A 19,053-nucleotide genomic window follows, 5' to 3' on the forward strand; every position below is an offset into this window, starting at 1 on the left:
TTCTCTTTCTCTTCTCTTTCTCTTCTCTTTCTCTTCTCTTTCTCTTCTCTTTCTCTTCTCTTTCTCTTCTCTTTCTCTTCTCTTTCCTCTTCTCTTTCTCTTCTCTTTCTCTTCTCTTTCTCTTCTCTTTCTCTTCTCTTTCTCTTCTCTTTCTCTTCTCTTTCTCTTCTCTTCTCTTCTCTTCTCTCTTCTCTTTCTCTTCTCTTTCTCTTCTCTTTCTCTTCTCTTTCTCTTCTCTTTCTCTTCTCTTTCTCTTCTCTTTCTCTTCTCTTTCTCTTCTCTTTCTCTTCTCTTTCTCTTCTCTTTCTCTTCTCTTTCTCTTCTCTTTCTCTTCTCTTTCTCTTCTCTCTTCCTCTTCCTCTTCCTCTTCCTCTTCCTCTCCTCTTCCTCTTCCTCTTCCTCTTCTCTTCCTCTTTCTCTTTCTCTTCTCTTTCTCTTCCTCTTCCTCTTCTCCCCCCCTTTCCTCTCCTGCCATTTCTTCCCTTTCCCCCATTCTCTTGCCCCATTTTTCCCCTTTCTCTCTCTTGCCCCTTTCCCCCATTTCCTTCTCCCTGCAGACCATGATTTGCTGTCCTTTCCTGTGGGAAGGGCTGCCCAAAGCCCCTTCACACTCCCTTGGTTTCCTTTCTGTGCTCCCAGGGAGGTGATCTGGGATAGAGAGAATTTTCCAGGTTATATTTAACCAGGATCTCCTGGCCTGCCTGAGCTCTCAGCACAGCTCCACACTGAGTGAGCTGGGAGCAGGGCACAGCAGAGCCTCAGTTTTCCATTTCTGACATCCCAGCAGTGCCAGATTCTCATTTCAGGAGTTCCTGGAGTTAATAATATTTCCAGATTCTGAATAAGGAGTTAATAATATTTCCAGATTCTGAGTAATTAACGTTTCAGCTCTGCTAAAGCTTTCCTAATGTGAATTTCACCTCCAGAAAAATCAAGATACTTTATAAACACACAATATGCACCTGGAAGTTCTCTTCCACCACAGGAGCCCAACTTCACCTGCAGCTCCTACTCCAGCTATGGCCCAAGCTGTATTTTCAACTTTGAAGTCTAAAACTTCTGAATAAATCTGTTTGGGGTTGTTACATTTTGGCAGACTGGAAGGGACTGATTGTATTTTTTTTCATTGCAGGACAATGCACCTGATGGAAGGGGAGTTACCCACCTCCATGTCAGGCAGCTGTGGGGCCAGCATCAATGGCAAGCTGTACATTTTTGGGGGATTTGATGATAAAGGATACAGCAATCGGGTATGGTAGTCTTTTTTCCCCCATAATATTGTATTTTAATAAGTATTAATACTGACCTTGCTGTTTATTTGGTGTATTTGTATTTGAATTAAAGAGAAATTTGAGGAACAGCTTTATTTTTTTAAAACCTTCTATATTTATGCCAGTGCTTTCCCAATTGGTTTTTAAAAATATTCTGACAACCTTAATTGAGACTAATCTCTGAATATCACTTTTCTTTTTGCTCTTTGATAGCAATTCACTGCTTTAAATAATCAGGTAATAATTAAGGTTAAAAGAGAGCTACCAGCTGTCCTTGTAACTGAAAACTGAATTACAAAATAGATGAAATCATTTGTCTCATAATGGAATATAAATCAAGTCAGAGTTGACTCCTGACTAGGAAATCAGTGAAATGGAGCCTCTGGTGAAACTTTCTGCCAGTTCTCCCATTTTAACTTTGTTTTTGTGGTGTATTTGCCATTGTAAACTCACTGCCAGTTCCTCTGTTACTTCCAGGCTTCTGGGGGTGGGGGGTTGTTTTTTTTCTGGGGTGATTTGTGTTTTTTCTGAAAACATTGTCATTTTTCTTTCCTTTCAAGCTGTATTATGTCAATTTGAGAACAAAAACCGGAACCTACAGGTGGAAAAAAATCACAAATTTCAAAGGTCAACCTCCCACACCTCGTGACAAACTTTCCTGCTGGGTGTACAAAAACAGGTAACACATCCAAAATAATTAATTTCTGTTAATTGCAGAGAGAAAGGGTTACAAAGTGAAAACAACTCAGGGTTGGGATAGAGGAAACTCTGATTTTTAGCTGGACTTGCTGGGGGATTTTGTAACAACTTTGTACCAGAGTTTTCTCACGTGTGAGCTGAACTAATAAATAAAACCCCACTTTAGGAGAGGGCTGGGATATCTAGGGCAAGTTTGTGGAATGTTTTACACATCAGAAAGCTATCATGCATCTATTATATTATTTTAACACATTAAAAACCAGTATAAAATTATTTTCTCTGCAATGTTCATTATTTTAAGCATTAAATTATTACCTGCAGTAAATCCATGCAGTGTATTCCCAAGGATTTTAACAGCTGGCAGTTGCAGAGGCATTTCAGGGATTATCTTTATCTTGCAGGGACTGAGTCAGCCTGGACATTTGTGTTGCAAAAGTGACTAAGTGTGTTTAGAAAACAGACTTGGCTAAACAGAAATACTCCAGATTTTCTGTTTGTTATGGAAAATGTCTGGGTCATGTGGCAGAGGTGATCACAAGCAGGTGCCCTGTCAGAGATTTGTTATTGAACCTGTTACAAACAAGTCAGGATGTGATTTATAGTGCACATTATCAGATGGAAATGATTTATGTCTTTCTGGACTCCACATCCAAGGAGGTTTTGCATAAGCTGTGCAATGCCCCTGGGTGCCAGATCTTGGTTCTGTAATTCAATTTAACTGCAGGAGATAGAAAATACAGATATTTGAACAACTCCCTAGCTGTTAGCACAAGATTATTCAAAACTAAATGCATTTATTCAAAGTATTGTGTCACCTGCATGCTAGAAAATCACCTGTTGTAGATGATAGAATGGAACCCTTTGATGGAAAAAAATATTCTGTATAAATGGCCCTTTCCTGGGGGGAATATTGGGCTGGGAGGTGTGTGAGGATCCTTGCAATGGGAGGTTCAGTGATGCTTGGTTGAAAAATTTTATTTTAAGCCAAAAAGAGACTTTTTGTGTCCTGTGGGACAAACCTTGGGAACATTTCTTGCCAAAAATTGGACACAGAAAACAAAAAATGCAGCAAGTGCGTGTGAACTTCACTAGGGAAGGCAGAGAAGGAGGCATTTCACTGTCCTGGGGTTTATTTCCCATTTTTGCCTGAGGACAGCATGGGAAATGAACTTTTGGGGAGAGGAGCAGAGACTTGGAGGTGTCCTGAATGATTTCCTGTGTGGGTTTCAGCAGCTTTGCTGAGGGCGTGGCTGTGACCTTCGCCTTGTTGGGGTTTGCGTCAGCAGGTGCAACACTAAATACTCTCATTGCTTATATTACTGCTGTATAAACACTATAAATCCAAAATATTCATTGCTGCAGCTTATTCATTTTCATGTTATCTGCAGACGAATGGTTTTGTTGTTTCAGGCTCATTTATTTTGGAGGTTATGGCTGCAGGAAGCACAACGAGCTCAGTGATTGTTTCGATGTCCACGATGCGTTTTGGGTAAGAGATTTGTCCCCATTCCCACTCATTGCTGCTTTCTGATTGGGGAAAAAAGATCCTTTTTACCACCCTTGATGAGCATGAAAATCTGATTTTTCTTTTATTTATAGCATCAGCAGAAATGCAAATTTGGAATCTTTTTTAGGTCTGAAATTCCAGATACTGCACGTAGGGAGTGGTGGTTGTTCCACATATTCCAAACTCCCAGTGCTGGGCTTGGAGTGCAGTGAATTAAATGCTGTCAAAGCAGAAAAAAGGCAAGATTTTAATCTGAAGGCTTATTTTAAAGCTGAAAATCCCAGAAAAAAATTAATAATTTTTATAATTTAATTTAATAATTTTTATAGTTTATTTCTTTGAAGAAACATTAGGTATTTTATAGCTTCCCAAGTCTGGCTGACAAATACTCTGACTTAATTTATTGAACTACTTTCCAGAAGGATGCTTGGATTATCAACTTTCCTACAGTAATTCCTTATAATTAGTACAAAGATGACTGAGCAGAGTATTGACAGGAAGCTCCTGACATCAAATATTAAAGACTGACACCCAAGAATTGGTTTTTTACAATCTCTTAATTTCTCACTGTGTTACAACAAAATTTAGAAGGTGAAATTTGCTGCAGTGTCTGATGTTGGGGCCCAAAGCCAATTTTCAGGTGTTAGCAGCCTGAAAATCCCTGGGTGCTGCTGACCTTCAAGTGAATCTAAGCTGCTGCAGCATTCTTAAAATATCACCACACCTTTTCATGAAATTGCCTGGTTTAGTGTATTTTCTGTTTGCACAGATCCCTTCCAGGTTTGTGTCCTTCACTAAGCAGAATAATATTAAAATAAAATCCATATTTTTCTTTAATTTCTTCTTCTTTTTTTTTTTTTTTAGGAGGGGCAGATTTTCTGGGGATGGCACAATGATGTTCATGTTTTTGATACAACCACACAGACTTGGTCTCAACCCACAATTCGAGTGAGTGGTTTTCAGTCTCACATCTTGACACTGCTGGGATTTTACTGACTTTTGAATAATTATTGTGCTTTAGAAAACTGGGGACACCTTCCACTGTCCCAGGCTGCTCCAATCCCTGTCCAGCCTGGCCCTGGGCACTTCTGGAATCCAGGGGCAGCCACAGCAAATGTGGGAATTCCCAGTTCCCAATCTCCCACCCATCCCTGCCCTCTGGCAGTGGGAGCCATTCCCTGTGTCCTGTCCCTCCATGCCTTGTCCCCAGTCCCTCTGCAGCTCTCCTGGAGCCCCTTCAGGCCCTGCCAGGGGCTCTGAGCTCTCCCTGGAGCCTTCTCCTCTCCAGTGAACATTCCCAGTTCCTCCAGCCCTCTGGAAATCTGTATCCATGTGTAATTACCATGGATAACCTGTCACATGTAACAGGAGAGCTCTGCCTTACTGAGATGAAAATGTTCTCTAAAGTTCATAAAATCCAGGTGAGTTTATGTAAGAACTCAGCAGAAGTTGTATATTTTTAATATTTAATATATTTTAAACTGTGTGGTTCCAGTGTCTGGCAGCTTTTTATGGTCTTCACAAGGTGTTCTAAAATCCCTGTAAAACCAGATGCAAAATGTAAAATTACCATTGCAAAGTAAAAGCCAGTTTTGCCACCTTCAGTTCTGATTTACACAGGCAGCACTTTTGGGCACGTGGATATAGCATCAAATTTTATGTTGTGATTTCCAGAGGTTTTAGTAGCAGTTCCTGATGATTTGTAGGTCAGAAAATAAAACTGTCCAGGAGGTTTCTGGTGTTCTGAAGGATTCTTTTGCTTCTTTCAGGGTGGAGATCCACCTCAGCCTCGAGCAGCTCACACATGTGCTGTGCTGGGAAATAAAGGTTACATCTTTGGAGGACGAGTGCTGGTAATTCAATATTTTCTTAGCAGTCATATTATTCTCCTGGCAGTTTTCTTTTTTTGTTTTCCTTGTCATTTTGTAGTAGGAAAAAAAAATCCCAAATGTCTTTGGCCTAACCTGGATGTTCAGGGCTCTGAATCCAGGATGCTGCTTGTCATCACCCTCTACAAAAAGAAGAATATTTCTGTCTGTAATGTTAATGATTGTCCCAAAAAAGGTAAAACACAGATGACTGTGTGGTAAATAACAGATTTGAGTTGGTTTTCTAATTGAATTTTGCCACTTTTTGCACATAAGTGACTGAAATAGAGATGTCTGGAAGAGGTCATAGACAAAAGGATGCAATCTGTGCATAAATAATGTAGGGTTGGATTGTGGCTGTGTAATTTTTACTCTTCCTGACTCTTTTTAACTGCAAAAAGCCATAGGCACCACCCCCCTGATTAAAGCAGGGAGATACTCAGACCTCTCAGCAGCACTTGGAATTTCTCCAGTGCTAATTAAAGGAGATTTTCTACTCAGTTCCTCTCTGCTGAAGCGTTGATGTAAGAAACAGATCCTGTAAGGCAAGTTAAAAACCCTCCCAATGTCAGTGACTCTGCACTTGTGTGTTTTATTTTAATTGAAGTTTTTAGCTCTTTTCACTGCAGCTGATTTAGAACCTTTAATCCTACTCAGCTAGAGGATGAGCCTGGATGTTTTCTATCTCCAAAACTGACAGTGAAGAAGCTTCTGAGAGCCCCCAGTGCTGTGTTCCTGTAGTTCTGGTCTGAAAAAGAAAAGGAATTAGTTTGGCAATGAACATATTCCAGCTCCACCTTGGAAAGCTGCCACAGCCTCACCCTTGTATTCCCAAATCCTGGCAAACAAAGCAGTGTAAAACTGCATTTTGTTCCCCATTCCCTGATTTTCCTGCTGGAATATTCCTTTGGCTAATCTGCACTCCTTCCACTCCTGCTGCTCAGTGACCACACCATGTCCAGCCACTTCCCACACCTGCAGGAAGGTTTTATTTAAGTGCCTTTCCAGAGCAAACAGAAAAGAAAATAATGAAAATGGATCCTGTTTGTTCCTGCCATTATGTGACCTTTGATTCAGGATCTCTGGAATTGTTCCTCAAGCCTGAGAGAGCTGCACTCAGCACCTCCCAGAGCTGTAGGTTTGGACAAAGTGGGTTTGCAGATAACTGCAGGAAATAAAGAGATCTGAAGAGAGTGAAAAATCAGGGTTATCCTTGCCCTGAGTGTGCCCTGTCCTGTGTGCCCACAGCTGAACCCTTGCTGACCACAGCCAAGTGCTGCTCCTCCCTCAGGGAAAAGCCCACAAGTGGGGCTGTGAAGGCCCCTTGGATGATTTGGTCCTGCCCTGGCAGCTCCTCCTCCCCCAGGGCTCTGCCAGGGAGGGCTCTGTGCCCACCCCGGGGTGCTGAACTGCTCTCCAACCCCAGCTGGGGTTCCTTGCAGCCTCTGCCAGGGAAATTCTGATTTAGCTGGAGCTCACCTGCCACTCCTCCACTGCCCTCAGAGGATTTGCCCTCAGGCTTCTGTGTAACTCTGTTTGACTGCAGCATTCTGATCTTAAAAGGTTTTTCTCTTCAGCTTCCTTAAAAACTTGCTAAATTTCAGTGAAACCACTTGGGAACCTGTGTCAGAGAAGAGTGAAATTGTGGAAAGCTGTGTTTAATTCTGTAGGAGAGCAGCAAGTGTAATTTTCACCTTGGTGATTATTATTGATCCATTTTCTATCCTAGAAATAAATGGAAGGAAACATAAAAGTGAGGGAGCATTCACTGGGGCTTGAGGAATTAATGTAAGTCATGAAAAGAAAAAGCTAAAGACAGCAGAAAACCAGTAAATTTCCTGACACCAGGAATAATTCCTCCCCAAAGGATGAAGTTTTGCTTTTCTCCAGAAATTAAGGAGCAAGCACGGGGTTGCTCTGCTCCTCCTTCTCCTTCTAGTTCACCATAATACAAATCTTCCCAGGGAAAAGGCTCTGCAAGGAACCAGAAAGGGCCAGGAAGTGTCATGAGGCTTCTCCTATTCATCTTTCTGGGAGGAAAGGGAACCTTTTTCCAAACTTGGAGCTAGAACTGGTAAAAGAAGATGATGATGGTGATGATGATGATGATGAGAATCAGTTGTACCAGGAATCATTTGAAAACAGGCTCAGAAGTGTTATGTGGACTCAGTTCCTTCAGGTAAGCCCCCGGAAAAACAGAAATGGGAGAAAGTGGGAAGGAAGGAGAGTTAGTCCAGAAGTTGATGTGAGTCTTATGTTTGATTTAAGTGGAAAAATTTCATGTTGAGAATGAAGTGAACAAAGCAAAGTCTTTGCAGCAGCTCTTCACACATCTGGTGCCTTAATGTAAGCATGTTTATATTTCCTGTCAGCTCAGCTCAGAAGATCCATGGAGCTGCAATCCTTCTCTTGGCAAAGCTTGGAGCTGGAATAGCTTTTGCTTGTAAATCCAGGAGGGAGAGCTGCAGAATTCCCTGTCCCAGCAGGGAGCTGGGAATAATGTCACCCTTAAAGCCTCTGATGGTGCTGATCCTGAGACCAGCAGCTCCTGCCTAACGTGCACTGGGCTGCCAAGACATCAGCTTGCCAGAGATAAGCAGAGTGCCTCAGGAGCCCTTGGAGCTCCAAGGGAAATCCCAGCCCTCCTAGGAGCCTTGGTGCTCTAAAGCCTGTTAAAAATCCTTTTAGGATTGGCAGCAGAGTGATGAAATAGAGCAGGACAGAGAAGTGCACGAGAAGCTGCAGGAGAGCTGTGTGGCCAGTGATGGTCCTGCAAACCTGTGTGGTTCCAGCTTCCCAGAGGGGTTGGGTAGAAAGGTGCTCTTGTTCAAGGCCTCAGTCTTGGACAGTTGGTGCTGTTTTGAATTCAGAATGAGGTTGCTGTAATTCTGCATCTGCCCAGCTGTTGAACCATGAGAATGCAAAGATTTTTTGATTTCCCAGGGAGCAGGAAAGAGAATTTCTCCATCTTCTGCCTAATGCCCAGGAAAGGAAAGTCAGCAAGGAGGTCTTGAACAGGATCCTCTTGAAACCTCAATTTTCACCATAACAGCAACTTCCTTTGATAGATATCCTTTATATCAAATTGTGTTACTCCCACATGATTGAGTATTTCCAGTTGCAGAGGCCAGGATGTTGGGTTTGCCCCAAATGTACAGAAGATCCCAACTGCATTTTGCTTTCAGCTTGGATGATTTGATCCCCTCATGCCCTTCAAAGGCACCAGGAGCAGTAGGGAACTGGAGAGAGGTGTCATGGAAGACAGATCTGTTGCCCTGGCTGTCAGCTGGAGCACACTTGGTTGGTTTTAGGTTGTTTTTAGGCAATGCCCCAAACCCTGACAATCTGCTCGTCTTTACCCTGTTGCCCTCCCCAAAATGCTCTTCCCATTCCCTTCCCAGCCCAGCAGGGTTAGCAGTGCTTGGCAGAGGAGGTTGTAGCATCCCTGAAATCCCTGAGAGACTTCCAGAGCTCTGCTGGGCAGCTCTGGGGGTCGCTCAGCCTCACTGCTGGGGCACAAGCACTCCTTTCAGCCTAGTTCTGCCTCAGAGGATCTGCAAGCTGGAGAAAGGCTTTTTCTAATAGAACTATGGACTGCCCAGGGAGAAAAGGAGTTGGAAGGTAAGGCAAGAAACATTTCCCTACTTCCCAGATGGTTTTTGTAGTTCCCAGGGGAATCACAGCTCCCAGGCAAGCAAAGAATTCCTTTTGTCACCTTCTCCACCACCCCAAGGCAGGCAGAGACTTCCTCCATCTCAAAGCCCAGGCAGATAAGCAAGAGGAAAGATTTCCCATTTTATTTGATGGCAAATGCTAGAAGGTCCTAAAACCTTGCTGGTGGTCACTTTGTGAAAGGAAAACAGGGAAAAGCACAAATGATGGACGTTCCTGGGAATACCCAGAGTGCAGCACTACCAGGATACTCCAAGGAGTAGTGACCAGACAGGAGGATCCAAACTTCTGATCACAATGTCAAGGAAAATAACACCAGGCAACAATAGGAGAGTAAAACACCTTCTGCATTGCCCTGCCAGGAGTTCTGTGGATGGAAGTTAAAAACATTTGCAGGAACTGGATAAATCCCCACAAAGTTCTTCACTTTTAGAAGCTAAAATTGGCCCCATAGTGCTGTTGCATGACTGGAAATATTTCTGCCAGGCACTTTCCTGAGAGTTGCATGGTTTTTGTGAGGAGAAAAGCTTTTCATCTGCCACATAATTCAGATTTATATTAAGGCAAGTGGGTACAGATTTCTTCAAACTATTGGTACTTGGAATATTCTGTCCCAGGAAGGCCTCACTGAAATATTTTGTTTATTGTTTGCTTAAAATAACCCGAGTGGGATTTTATTTCTTTGTTTTAGCAAACCAGAATGAATGATTTGCACTGCCTGAATTTAGACACTTGGACTTGGTCTGGAAGGTAGGTTTGCTTTTGTAATGCTTAAAATGGAATTTAGAAGATGGAAACATATTGTTAAATAGTTCCAGAGCTTTTCCTGCAGCTTTTCCAAGAGGAGAATGAGGGTTTGGGGACTCCTAACAGCTGCTGGGCTGGGATTTCAGTGGAATTGAATTTTGATAGTGGTTACTGAGCTTTTCCTGCCCTGCACCAGAGCATGGATGGTGCTGCCTAAAGCACAGCGTGGGGTGATTTAACACCCTCATTTGCAGCCTGGCTGCATTTATCCAGATGGAATTCCAGGTTTTAGGGCTTTTGGAATGCTGGGTTTACTGTCTGTAGTTACAGCACAAATTGGGATAAGGTCTCTTCCATAAAAGGCCATGAAATCCTTAAAAAATGAAGATTTTTCCAAAATTCAAATTATTTCTATATTGTGGTCCAAGAAAAGCTCATAAGATTTATCCATTATTTAGTATAGTATATATATAAATATTTATATATGTGTATATTGGATCACTGTAAATGTATATATTAAATATATAAATTTAAATATTTAATATTTATATACTTATATATTGCATCACTGTAAATTTAGGAATCTTCTGTTCAGCTGTTGCAGCACCTCTGCAAAGAGTCTTTGACAGACTGAAAAAAAAGATTTGAGACTGAAAAAAAAAAAAAGATATTGGGGGAAAAGAAGAATTTTCACAGTATCTGCTATTGTTGGCACCTCACAGGAGAATAAGTGTTTGTATTTATTATTATTACTTATTCCTCTGATCACAAAGGAGCCAATAACTACTTATTAATAGATAATGATTTCATTTTTAACCAGTCAGGTCTTTTTTCTTACTCAACTCTACCCAGCTTTCTTAAGGAATTGCACAGTATGAATCTGCTAACCCAGGATTAGCATCCAGCAGCAGATTGCAAAATTCACTTCAGCTGCCACTGCCCAGAAGTTGCTTGAGCTCTACTAAACTCATTCAATATTTGGTTATTTCTGGTACTCATCATTTCTTGTGCATGAAAATTGAAATTTTATCCGTTATCAGTATCTGTTTGATATTTTGATATTTTTTAAACCATCAAAGCCCTTGGCCAATTTTAGAAGCCTCTTTTCTTCACTTGGATTCAAACAAATATTGCAACTTGCAAGTGCCAAATTTAGCAGGGCACTTTTGCAATCCCTTTTAATTATCTCTGATAAACTGTTTTTTTGGGATATCAGGATCTTTACTGTTCACATTCTCAAGCAAACCCAACTAAAACAAAATCAATTTCAATACAGCTCATCTGAAATAGATCCCAAATGAGATTTTATCAATAATAAACCTCCATCTGTTCTGTACTTAGGCAATCCCCTCTTTACTAACATTTATTTCAAAGTCTGGGTGAGCCCCAGGTTGAAGAGGTGGTAGCTTTTGGATCAGAGGTAAAACCACAAATCCTTGTGTCATTTCAAATCCTCTTCCTTGGAGTGGAGAGCCTGTAGCCCCTCAGGGTTCATCAATTTTGTCTCAATTAACTGTTTCCCTACATGTACATGGAATTTAATTGTGTATTTAATCTTTTTTTTTTTCACTGGGAAACACCCACGGTGGTTGTAGGACAAACCGAAATTTTCTGCCGAATTAATTTGAATGAAACAATTAAACATTTGCAGCATTGTTTGAAGATTTGGGGTTTTGTTTCTTTGTTTCCCCAGGATTAATATCAGTGGAGAGAAGCCCAGAGATCGCTCCTGGCACACGCTGACCCCCATAGGGGATGACAGGCTTTTCCTGTTTGGTGGACTAAGCTCTGATAATGTTCCTTTGAGTGAGTAATTCAGAGTAACAGAAATAACTCTCATTCTCTTGTGAATTTCACATCACACAAGCAGGGTTTGGGATGGTTGATAGCAGTTGCTTTTGTAGAAAAGGCTGATTGTTTCCATGAGAAAAACTGAAACTGGCAAAAATAATTTGAAGATAAATAATAATTTCACAGATAAGTCCACTGGGAGGAGGTGGTTTTCTCAATTTACCCAAAAGAAAGGGATTGGGTGTGTTTTAATTCCAGTGCAGGGAGGGTTCTGAGATAACATTAAATCACAAGTGTGAAAAGATGCAGCTTCATGAAGGGCTGATGTTCCTGCTACCTAAATAATCATGCTCTTAGAGCTGTTTGCATGAATAAAAAGGTATTTTTTTATCCCAAAAGCCCCATTAATGAGCATTCTCACACTGCAGGTGATGGCTGGATCCACAGCATTGCAACAAATGGATGGAAGCAGCTCACCCATCTGCCCAAGAGCAGGCCCAGGTACAGAAACAGAAATTGTGGGGGCTGAAATGGAATCCTTTTCAAAATGAACCAGTTTTTAAATTCTTGAACTGTATTTTTAAAGAATATTTTAGAACATTAATGCAGTTTGCTTTAACGCCTTTTTTACCATATACCTAATTTTTAATTTGTGTATTTGATGCTTATTTGCATGAAAAGATGTTTTTTGTGGTGAAGGATCTGGATGTCCAGCTGACCTGGTGCTCTGTAGCCAAATTATTGTTCTATAAACAAACCATAAAAATTGGAGGAATAAATAACCAAGGGAATAATAATAAAAGCTCATTAATATTTATAAATTATTAGAAACAGGGGAGGAGACAACCATGAAAAAGCTGATTCCTCTTTCAGGGTTCAAAGGCAAAATTGAGTCTTAACCCAGTGTTTGAAGAATTATCTGTGTTTCTGAGTTAAAAACTATTGAACTGATTTGCTGTAGATAGTAAATATTGAGATTTTCAATGAGTTAATTCTCTGCATTCACCCAGGATCTCCCAGCACAATTTTATATCATTTCATATATATATATCACAATATGTTTATTATTTTATTTATTATATGATTATTGCAATATTTATATCATAATATATCAGTTTTATATCCTTTTTTTCTGATACAAAAATGTTCAGCTCTGCTCTGCTCCCTGCCTTGTTACTGAAATATCTTCACTTCCATTAATTTTCTTCCTGTTTTATCCTGTTCTGGGCTGTCTCCTAAACACAACAGCCACAGCTAAACCAACTTTTCTGCCTTCTTACCCTTCAGACCCTTCCAAGCCCAAATAAACTCAGCCCCCAGCCACATGAAATACTCAATTTATGATCAGGGATATTTTTATGCTACTTCAGGATTTAGCAGTCTTTAAACCCAGCACAGCAGGAGCAGCAGGGCTCTGGGCTCACTTCTGGGGCCTCCCAGCCCTTCCCTGTGCTGGGCTTTTGCTGGGATGTGCTGGGGAGCAGCCCCAGGAGCAGCAGCTCAGCTGGAATAACTCCGTGCCTGGGAGGGACAGGGATCCCTGAGTCCCAGGGCTTCCCAGGGGGATCTGGGATTTGGGCTGAGGAGCTTCCCTGCACCTAAATCTTCCTGCCACTAAAGGACCTCCCCTCCTTCAAGCAAAGCCCAAAACCTCCGGGGTTTTTCCAGCAAGTCCCAGAGTTTTAAGGTTGGAAGGGAGCTCTGGAGCTCCTCCAGTGCAGCCCCCTGCCAAGGCAGGGCCACCTGCTCCAGGTGACACTGGGATGTGTCCAGGGGGTCACCTGCTCCAGGTGACACTGGGATGTGTCCAGGGATGCCACCTGCTCCAGGTGACACTGGGATGTGTCCAGGGATGCCACCTGCTCCAGGTGACACTGGGATGTGTCCAGGGATGCTACCTGCTCCAGGTGACACTGGGATGTGTCCAGGGGTCACCTGCTCCAGGTGACACTGGGATGTGTCCAGGGATGCACCTGCTCCAGGTGACACTGGGATGTGTCCAGGGATGCCACCTGCTCCAGGTGACACTGGGATGTGTCCAGGCATGCCACCTGCTCCAGGTGACACTGGGATGTGTCCAGGGGAGCCACCTGCTCCAGGTGACACTGGGATGTGTCCAGGGGGTCACCTGCTCCAGGTGACACTGGGATGTGTCCAGGGGGTCACCTGCTCCAGGTGACACTGGGATGTGTCCAGGGATGCCACCTGCTCCAGGTGACACTGGGATGTGTCCAGGGGGTCACCTGCTCCAGGTGACACTGGGATGTGTCCAGGGATGCCACCTGCTCCAGGTGACACTGGGATGTGTCCAGGGATGCACCTGCTCCAGGTGACACTGGGATGTGTCCAGGGATGCCACCTGCTCCAGGTGACACTGGGATGTGTCCAGGGATGCCACCTGCTCCAGGTGACACTGGGATGTGTCCAGGGATGCCACCTGCTCCAGGTGACACTGGGATGTGTCCAGGGATGCCACCTGCTCCAGGTGACACTGGGATGTGTCCAGGGGTCACCTGCTCCAGGTGACACTGGGATGTGTCCAGGGATGCCACCTGCTCCAGGTGACACTGGGATGTGTCCTGGGGGTTTGGGGTGGATAAAAGGAGCCACACCAAAGGCCTGTCCATGCACTGAACTGCTTAAGTGTCAAGTATTTGTACCATAATTTTATTTTCTGCAGCTGGGAAGGTTTTAAATCAGTTCAGTTGCTCTTCAGATGCAGAGCAGTAACACATCTCTGTGTACTTCTTTTATATATTACTTTGTAATGAAATTTATTAGGGTCTTTTCCTGATGCTTCTGCAGCTCTGATTCCCTGCGTAAATTCTGTAAAGAATAATTTCCTTCACCCTCCACTTTTAGCAATTTCTATAGAATTGCCTTCTCAGGTGATCCTGAATTGGTAGAAAATACTGTTCCTCTCTCTGTCCATCAATTTTAGTTTTGCATGCTGGGTTGAAATAGAGAAAAAAATTAACTCCTAGATTCCCAATGTTTTCATTCCCATAACTGGTAGAAAATACTGTTCCTTTTTCTGTCCATCAGTTTTACTCAGCCAACCTTTTGCATGCCGGGTTGAAACAGAGAACAAAGTGTTTAACCCCTGGATTCTCCTGTTTTCATTCCCATAATTCATAGAAAATAGTGTTCCTCCCTCTGTCCATCAGTTTCAGTTCTGCATGCTGGGTTGAAAGAAAGTGTTTAACCCCTGGATTGCCCTGTTTTCATTGCTGTAATTGATAGAAAATACTGTTCCTCCTTCTGTCCATCAATTTCAGTTGTGCATGCTGGGTTGAAACAGAGAACAAAGTGTTTAACCCCTGGATTCTCCTGTTTTCATTCCTATAATTGATATAAAATACTATTCCTCCCCCTGTCCATCAATTTTAGTTTTGCATGCTGGGTTGAAACAAAGTGTTTAACCCCTGGATTCTCCTGTTTTCATTTCTATAATTGACACAAAATACTGTTCCTCCCCCTGTCCATCAGTTTCAGTTCTGCACGCTGGGTTGAAACAGAACAAAGTGTTTACCCCCTGGATTGCCCTGTTTTCATTGCCTTGTGATGCTGTTGCTGTGCTGAAGAGCCCTGTGTGATTGAATAACGTGCTTTGTTAGAATGTTTAGGTGATAAGTTAGAGCAGCCCATGGGAGGCCAGGAGCTCTCAGGCAGTAGGAAAAGCCTCAGGTTGCAAGCTAGGATGTCACCAGAGCCCAGGCAGGAAAGGCTTCCCCGTGTTCTCCGTGACCAAGCCCAGAGTTTCCCTAATGCAGAGCAGGCAGAGACAGATCTGTCACAGGTATGAGGAAGGGAAAAGGTGAGGAACCTGCTAAGGACTGATGTGAAGGGAGAAGCAAAGTGGGGACGTTGATTTTTGCATGAAACTTCAGTGGTGTGTTTGACTCTGGTTCAGTGGCTCTGAAGTCCATCAGCAGTGGTGACAGAGCAGAAAAATCTAATCATGAAAAAGAGATCCCCACCAGGGGTGGCTGCTGAAGGGGCAGGATCTTTCTGAAAGTTATAAAGTCAGGCTTTGCTTTTGTGGGGTCTTTATGATTAAACTTCCTTGGTGTGCTGGAAGTTACTGACTCACAGCAAGTGATCCCAGGAATCTCTGGGGGAAGGGAAGGACTGGAACAGGAGAACTGGAGATCCAAGTGCTCAGGGATCTGTGTCAGCACTGAGAACCCCCCCAGGCTGAAAGCCACAAGCAAATTGTGCTTCTCAACCAAAGAAAGTGGAAAATTGCAAAAGGAAAAGCTTGCCAAAAGCTTGGTTTGTAGAGTTGCCAAAAATTTTCCACTGTGGTGATAAATAAGACAAAGTTTAAATGCCCAGAATACAGAAAAGTCAAATAATGACAAAATATATTGGTCTGTATGAAGATAACTCTCATGAGCTGGGGAGTCACATTGCTCTCTTATTTTATATTATTAAACAAACAAGTAATAAATTGTATGGTGTTCTTTTTTACCTCTGAAATAACGGTTCTGTCTTGCTGCTAACCCCAAGTCCTTGTTCCTTGGGCCCTCATTGTGTTTGTGGTTTGATTTGCAGGTTGTGGCACACAGCCTGCCTCGGGCAGGAGGGAGAAGTGATGGTGTTTGGGGGCAGCAAAGATGATTTGCTTTTTATGGACACGGTCAGTAAACTGAACAGCAAATCCCATCACTGGCAGAATTATAATTAATATCAAATTATGGAGTGGTTTTAGCTGGGAGGGGCCTTAAAGTCCATTTAATCCACCCCTGCCTGGGCAGGGACACCTCCCACTATTCCAGGTTGCTCCAGGCATCATCCAGCCTGGCCTTGGACACTTCCACAGATGGGGAGTCCAAAACCTCTGGGCAAATATATAAATGAAATGATTATATATTAATAAATATATTAATTGAAAAAATAATTGAACTTGGAAGAAAAAGCTGCAGCATTACCTGGTCTCTATAGGAAAACTTCAGTATGTAAATATATTAATTGATTTATTTTAATTTTTCAATTAAAATCCATATAGGATCTTAATTGGAAAAAAAAAAACAAATCAGATTGAGTTTGTATCAAACAATTTGATCAAATTGGTAACTGAAACCATTTTAAATTACACACCACTGAGGAAATCACAGTATTTTACACACCACAGATTATAAATTAATTATAATTTACACACCACTGATTCCACTGAGGAATCCCCACCTGAGGCTTTCTTGACTGACAGAGCAAAAAGGAATTTGTAATTCAGGTTCCTTATAAAGAATTGGTCAAGGAGAATATTTCTGAATCCTGCCCGTGGTAATAAATGTGACATTAATGTAGAGAAGTGCTGAGGTGGAGAAGTTGTTTGCCATTCCAATGGTTCTGTTCTTCTCTTGCCCAGGGTCACTGCAGTGACTTGTTGATATTTCAGACTCAGCCTTATTCCCTGCTCAGGTGAGTTGGAGTTACAGATCCCAGAATGGTTTAGGCTGGGCTTAAATCCCATCGTGTTCCATGGGCAGGACACCTCCCACTGCCCCAGCTGAGTTTTAGCCACCTGCTCCTGCAGAAACTGGGTGAAATATCCAATTTCCTCCTCAGGAAATACCTGAGCCCTTCCGTGTGTGATGCTGCACAGCAGTTGAATCACTGGTGCTGTGTAATTCCCTGCACCTGTAATTAACACCTGTAATTAATGCACATCAGCTTTTGCTAGGGGTAATTTGTTAGAATATAAACCATTTACTTCAATTTTTCTTTTTTTTTTTCTATTTCCCTTCCCCAGGCTGTGTCTTGACTGCATTGGGAAGAACGCAGCTCTCTTGGAGAAGCAAATTCCCTGCTTGCCATCCAAACTTCTGCAGGAAGTGCTGAAAAAAATCACATTTTGGGCTGCCATGACCCACAGGCAGGAGAGGAAAGCTGAGACTGAGAGACAAAGCCAGCTGCACTCCACATGAGGCAGGGCAGGGAGCTGCTGGGACACCTCAGAGGGCTTTGTTCATGAGCTTTGTGTGCTCCCCTGCAGCTCTGTGCTCACCTGGGTTTCTGAGGGGAGCTTGACAACAAATCCTTTTTATGGGAATCTCTCGTTTCCTGCGTTACGGAAAACTGATCCAACTTCATTTGTAGATAATTGTTTACCTCTGCTCTCCTGGTTTTGGCCACACAGCCCTCACAACCTTTGGTTCTTTTGGAAGGGGACACGATCCATTTCAGCTGGATAAAATCTGGTTTAAGTCCAAAAATCCTCCTTGGCCTTACCCCCATCAGCCTTCCCAAAAAGATAAATTCACCTCGGTGTCTTGGGGACATTCACACTTTGTCAGTCTTAAAGGTAACAAATTTACCACCACCAAATGTTGGTCCCACCAGGCTCTGACCAAAATCCAACCCTGGAGCCTCACACCTCACACTCCAAGTAGGAAAATCCATCAGGGAATTGTGGAACTTGGAAGAAAAAGCTGCAACATCACCTGGTCTCTATAGGAAAACTTCAGTTCATCACCTGGTTTTACTGTTTCTGTCATCTGGAAGTCCTTTTGGAAATAAGTTGTATATTGTATTTTGGATGTGCAAAGTTTATATTTCATTCTTGTTTAAAAAAAAAAAAACAACAACAAAGTTGCTTATTTATTGTTTAAAAAAAGGAAAAAAAAGCAAATGTAGTACTGGTTATTTTTCTGTTTCAAATATTTACTTAACAGGAGCACAGTCATTAAAATTTTATAGAGAGTTGAAGCAAGAGGCATTTGGACACATTTTTGATGGTTTTAAAGTCTGTAAAAATTAATTATGTGGGGGAAAGAGGTTTGGGGAAGCAAATTTGTTTCAAAAAGGAATTTTGTGACTGGTTATTTTAGCAGCCTCATGTGCTGAACTCCCTCCCTGCATTTGTGGGAGGGAGAGTTCAAATGCTCCCAGTGTGAATTTACAAGGTTCAAGTGCCCCTGAGGTTAATTTTGGGGTGGTTCTGATGCCCTAAGGTAAATTTTTGTGGTTGTTAGGTGCCCTCATGGTTAATTCGGGGAGGTTCAGGTGCCCCCTGTGTGAATTTGGGGGCTCCAGCTGCCCTCAGGGTTAGTTTTGCTCCCAGGGTTGATTTTGGGAGGTTCGGATGTCTGCAGTGTAGTTTTGGGGTGTTTCAAGTGTCCTGATGTTAATTTTGGGGTCGTTCAGGTGCCCCCAGTGTTAATTTGGGGTGGTTCAGGAGCCCCCAGGGTCAGTCTTGGAGTTGTTCAGGTGCCCTCAGGGTGATTTTTGGGGTCGTTCAGGTGCCACCAGGGTTGAATTTATGGAGGCCTGAGTGTCCCAGTGTTAATTGTGGGGTCGTTCAGGTGCCCCCAAGGTGATTTTTGGGGTGCCCCAGTGTTGATTGGGTGGTTCAGGTGCCCTCAGGGTGAGTTTTGGCATGCCCAGGTGCTCCAGGGTTAATTTTGGGGTGGTTCAGACACTCCCAGGGTTAACTTTGGGGAGCCCGGGTGCCCCCAGGTGAATTTGGGGGTGCCGATGCCCTCAGGGTGAATTC

General features: G+C 42.8%; 1 protein-coding gene across 1 annotated transcript; it reads left to right on the forward strand.

Annotated features, from left to right (window-relative positions):
- Positions 1 to 1,111: 1,111 nt before the first annotated feature.
- On the forward strand, positions 1,112 to 18,266 carry LOC135292306 (kelch domain-containing protein 1-like). Its single transcript, XM_064406506.1, has 11 exons — positions 1,112 to 1,250; positions 1,832 to 1,950; positions 3,381 to 3,459; positions 4,342 to 4,425; positions 5,247 to 5,330; positions 9,709 to 9,767; positions 11,458 to 11,570; positions 11,984 to 12,056; positions 16,113 to 16,197; positions 16,927 to 16,979; positions 17,311 to 18,266. Exons 1-11 carry the CDS (start codon positions 1,137 to 1,139, stop codon positions 17,483 to 17,485), a joined length of 1,038 nt encoding a protein of 345 aa, XP_064262576.1. The 5' UTR covers positions 1,112 to 1,136; the 3' UTR covers positions 17,486 to 18,266.
- Positions 18,267 to 19,053: the final 787 nt, after the last annotated feature.

Source organism: Passer domesticus, unplaced genomic scaffold (assembly GCF_036417665.1).
Source record: "Passer domesticus isolate bPasDom1 unplaced genomic scaffold, bPasDom1.hap1 HAP1_SCAFFOLD_286, whole genome shotgun sequence".
In the NCBI taxonomy this organism is placed as follows: domain Eukaryota; kingdom Metazoa; phylum Chordata; class Aves; order Passeriformes; family Passeridae; genus Passer; species Passer domesticus.

Bases quoted from the DNA above. Each gene is read 5' to 3' on its own strand.
- LOC135292306 (XM_064406506.1), top strand. From the start codon at position 1,137: ATGCACCTGATGGAAGGGGAGTTACCCACCTCCATGTCAGGCAGCTGT. The intron at 9,768-11,457 runs GTAGGTTTGCTT...TTGTTTCCCCAG, and splicing joins ACTTGGACTTGGTCTGGAAG to GATTAATATCAGTGGAGAGA. The intron at 16,980-17,310 runs GTGAGTTGGAGT...TCCCTTCCCCAG, and splicing joins CAGCCTTATTCCCTGCTCAG to GCTGTGTCTTGACTGCATTG.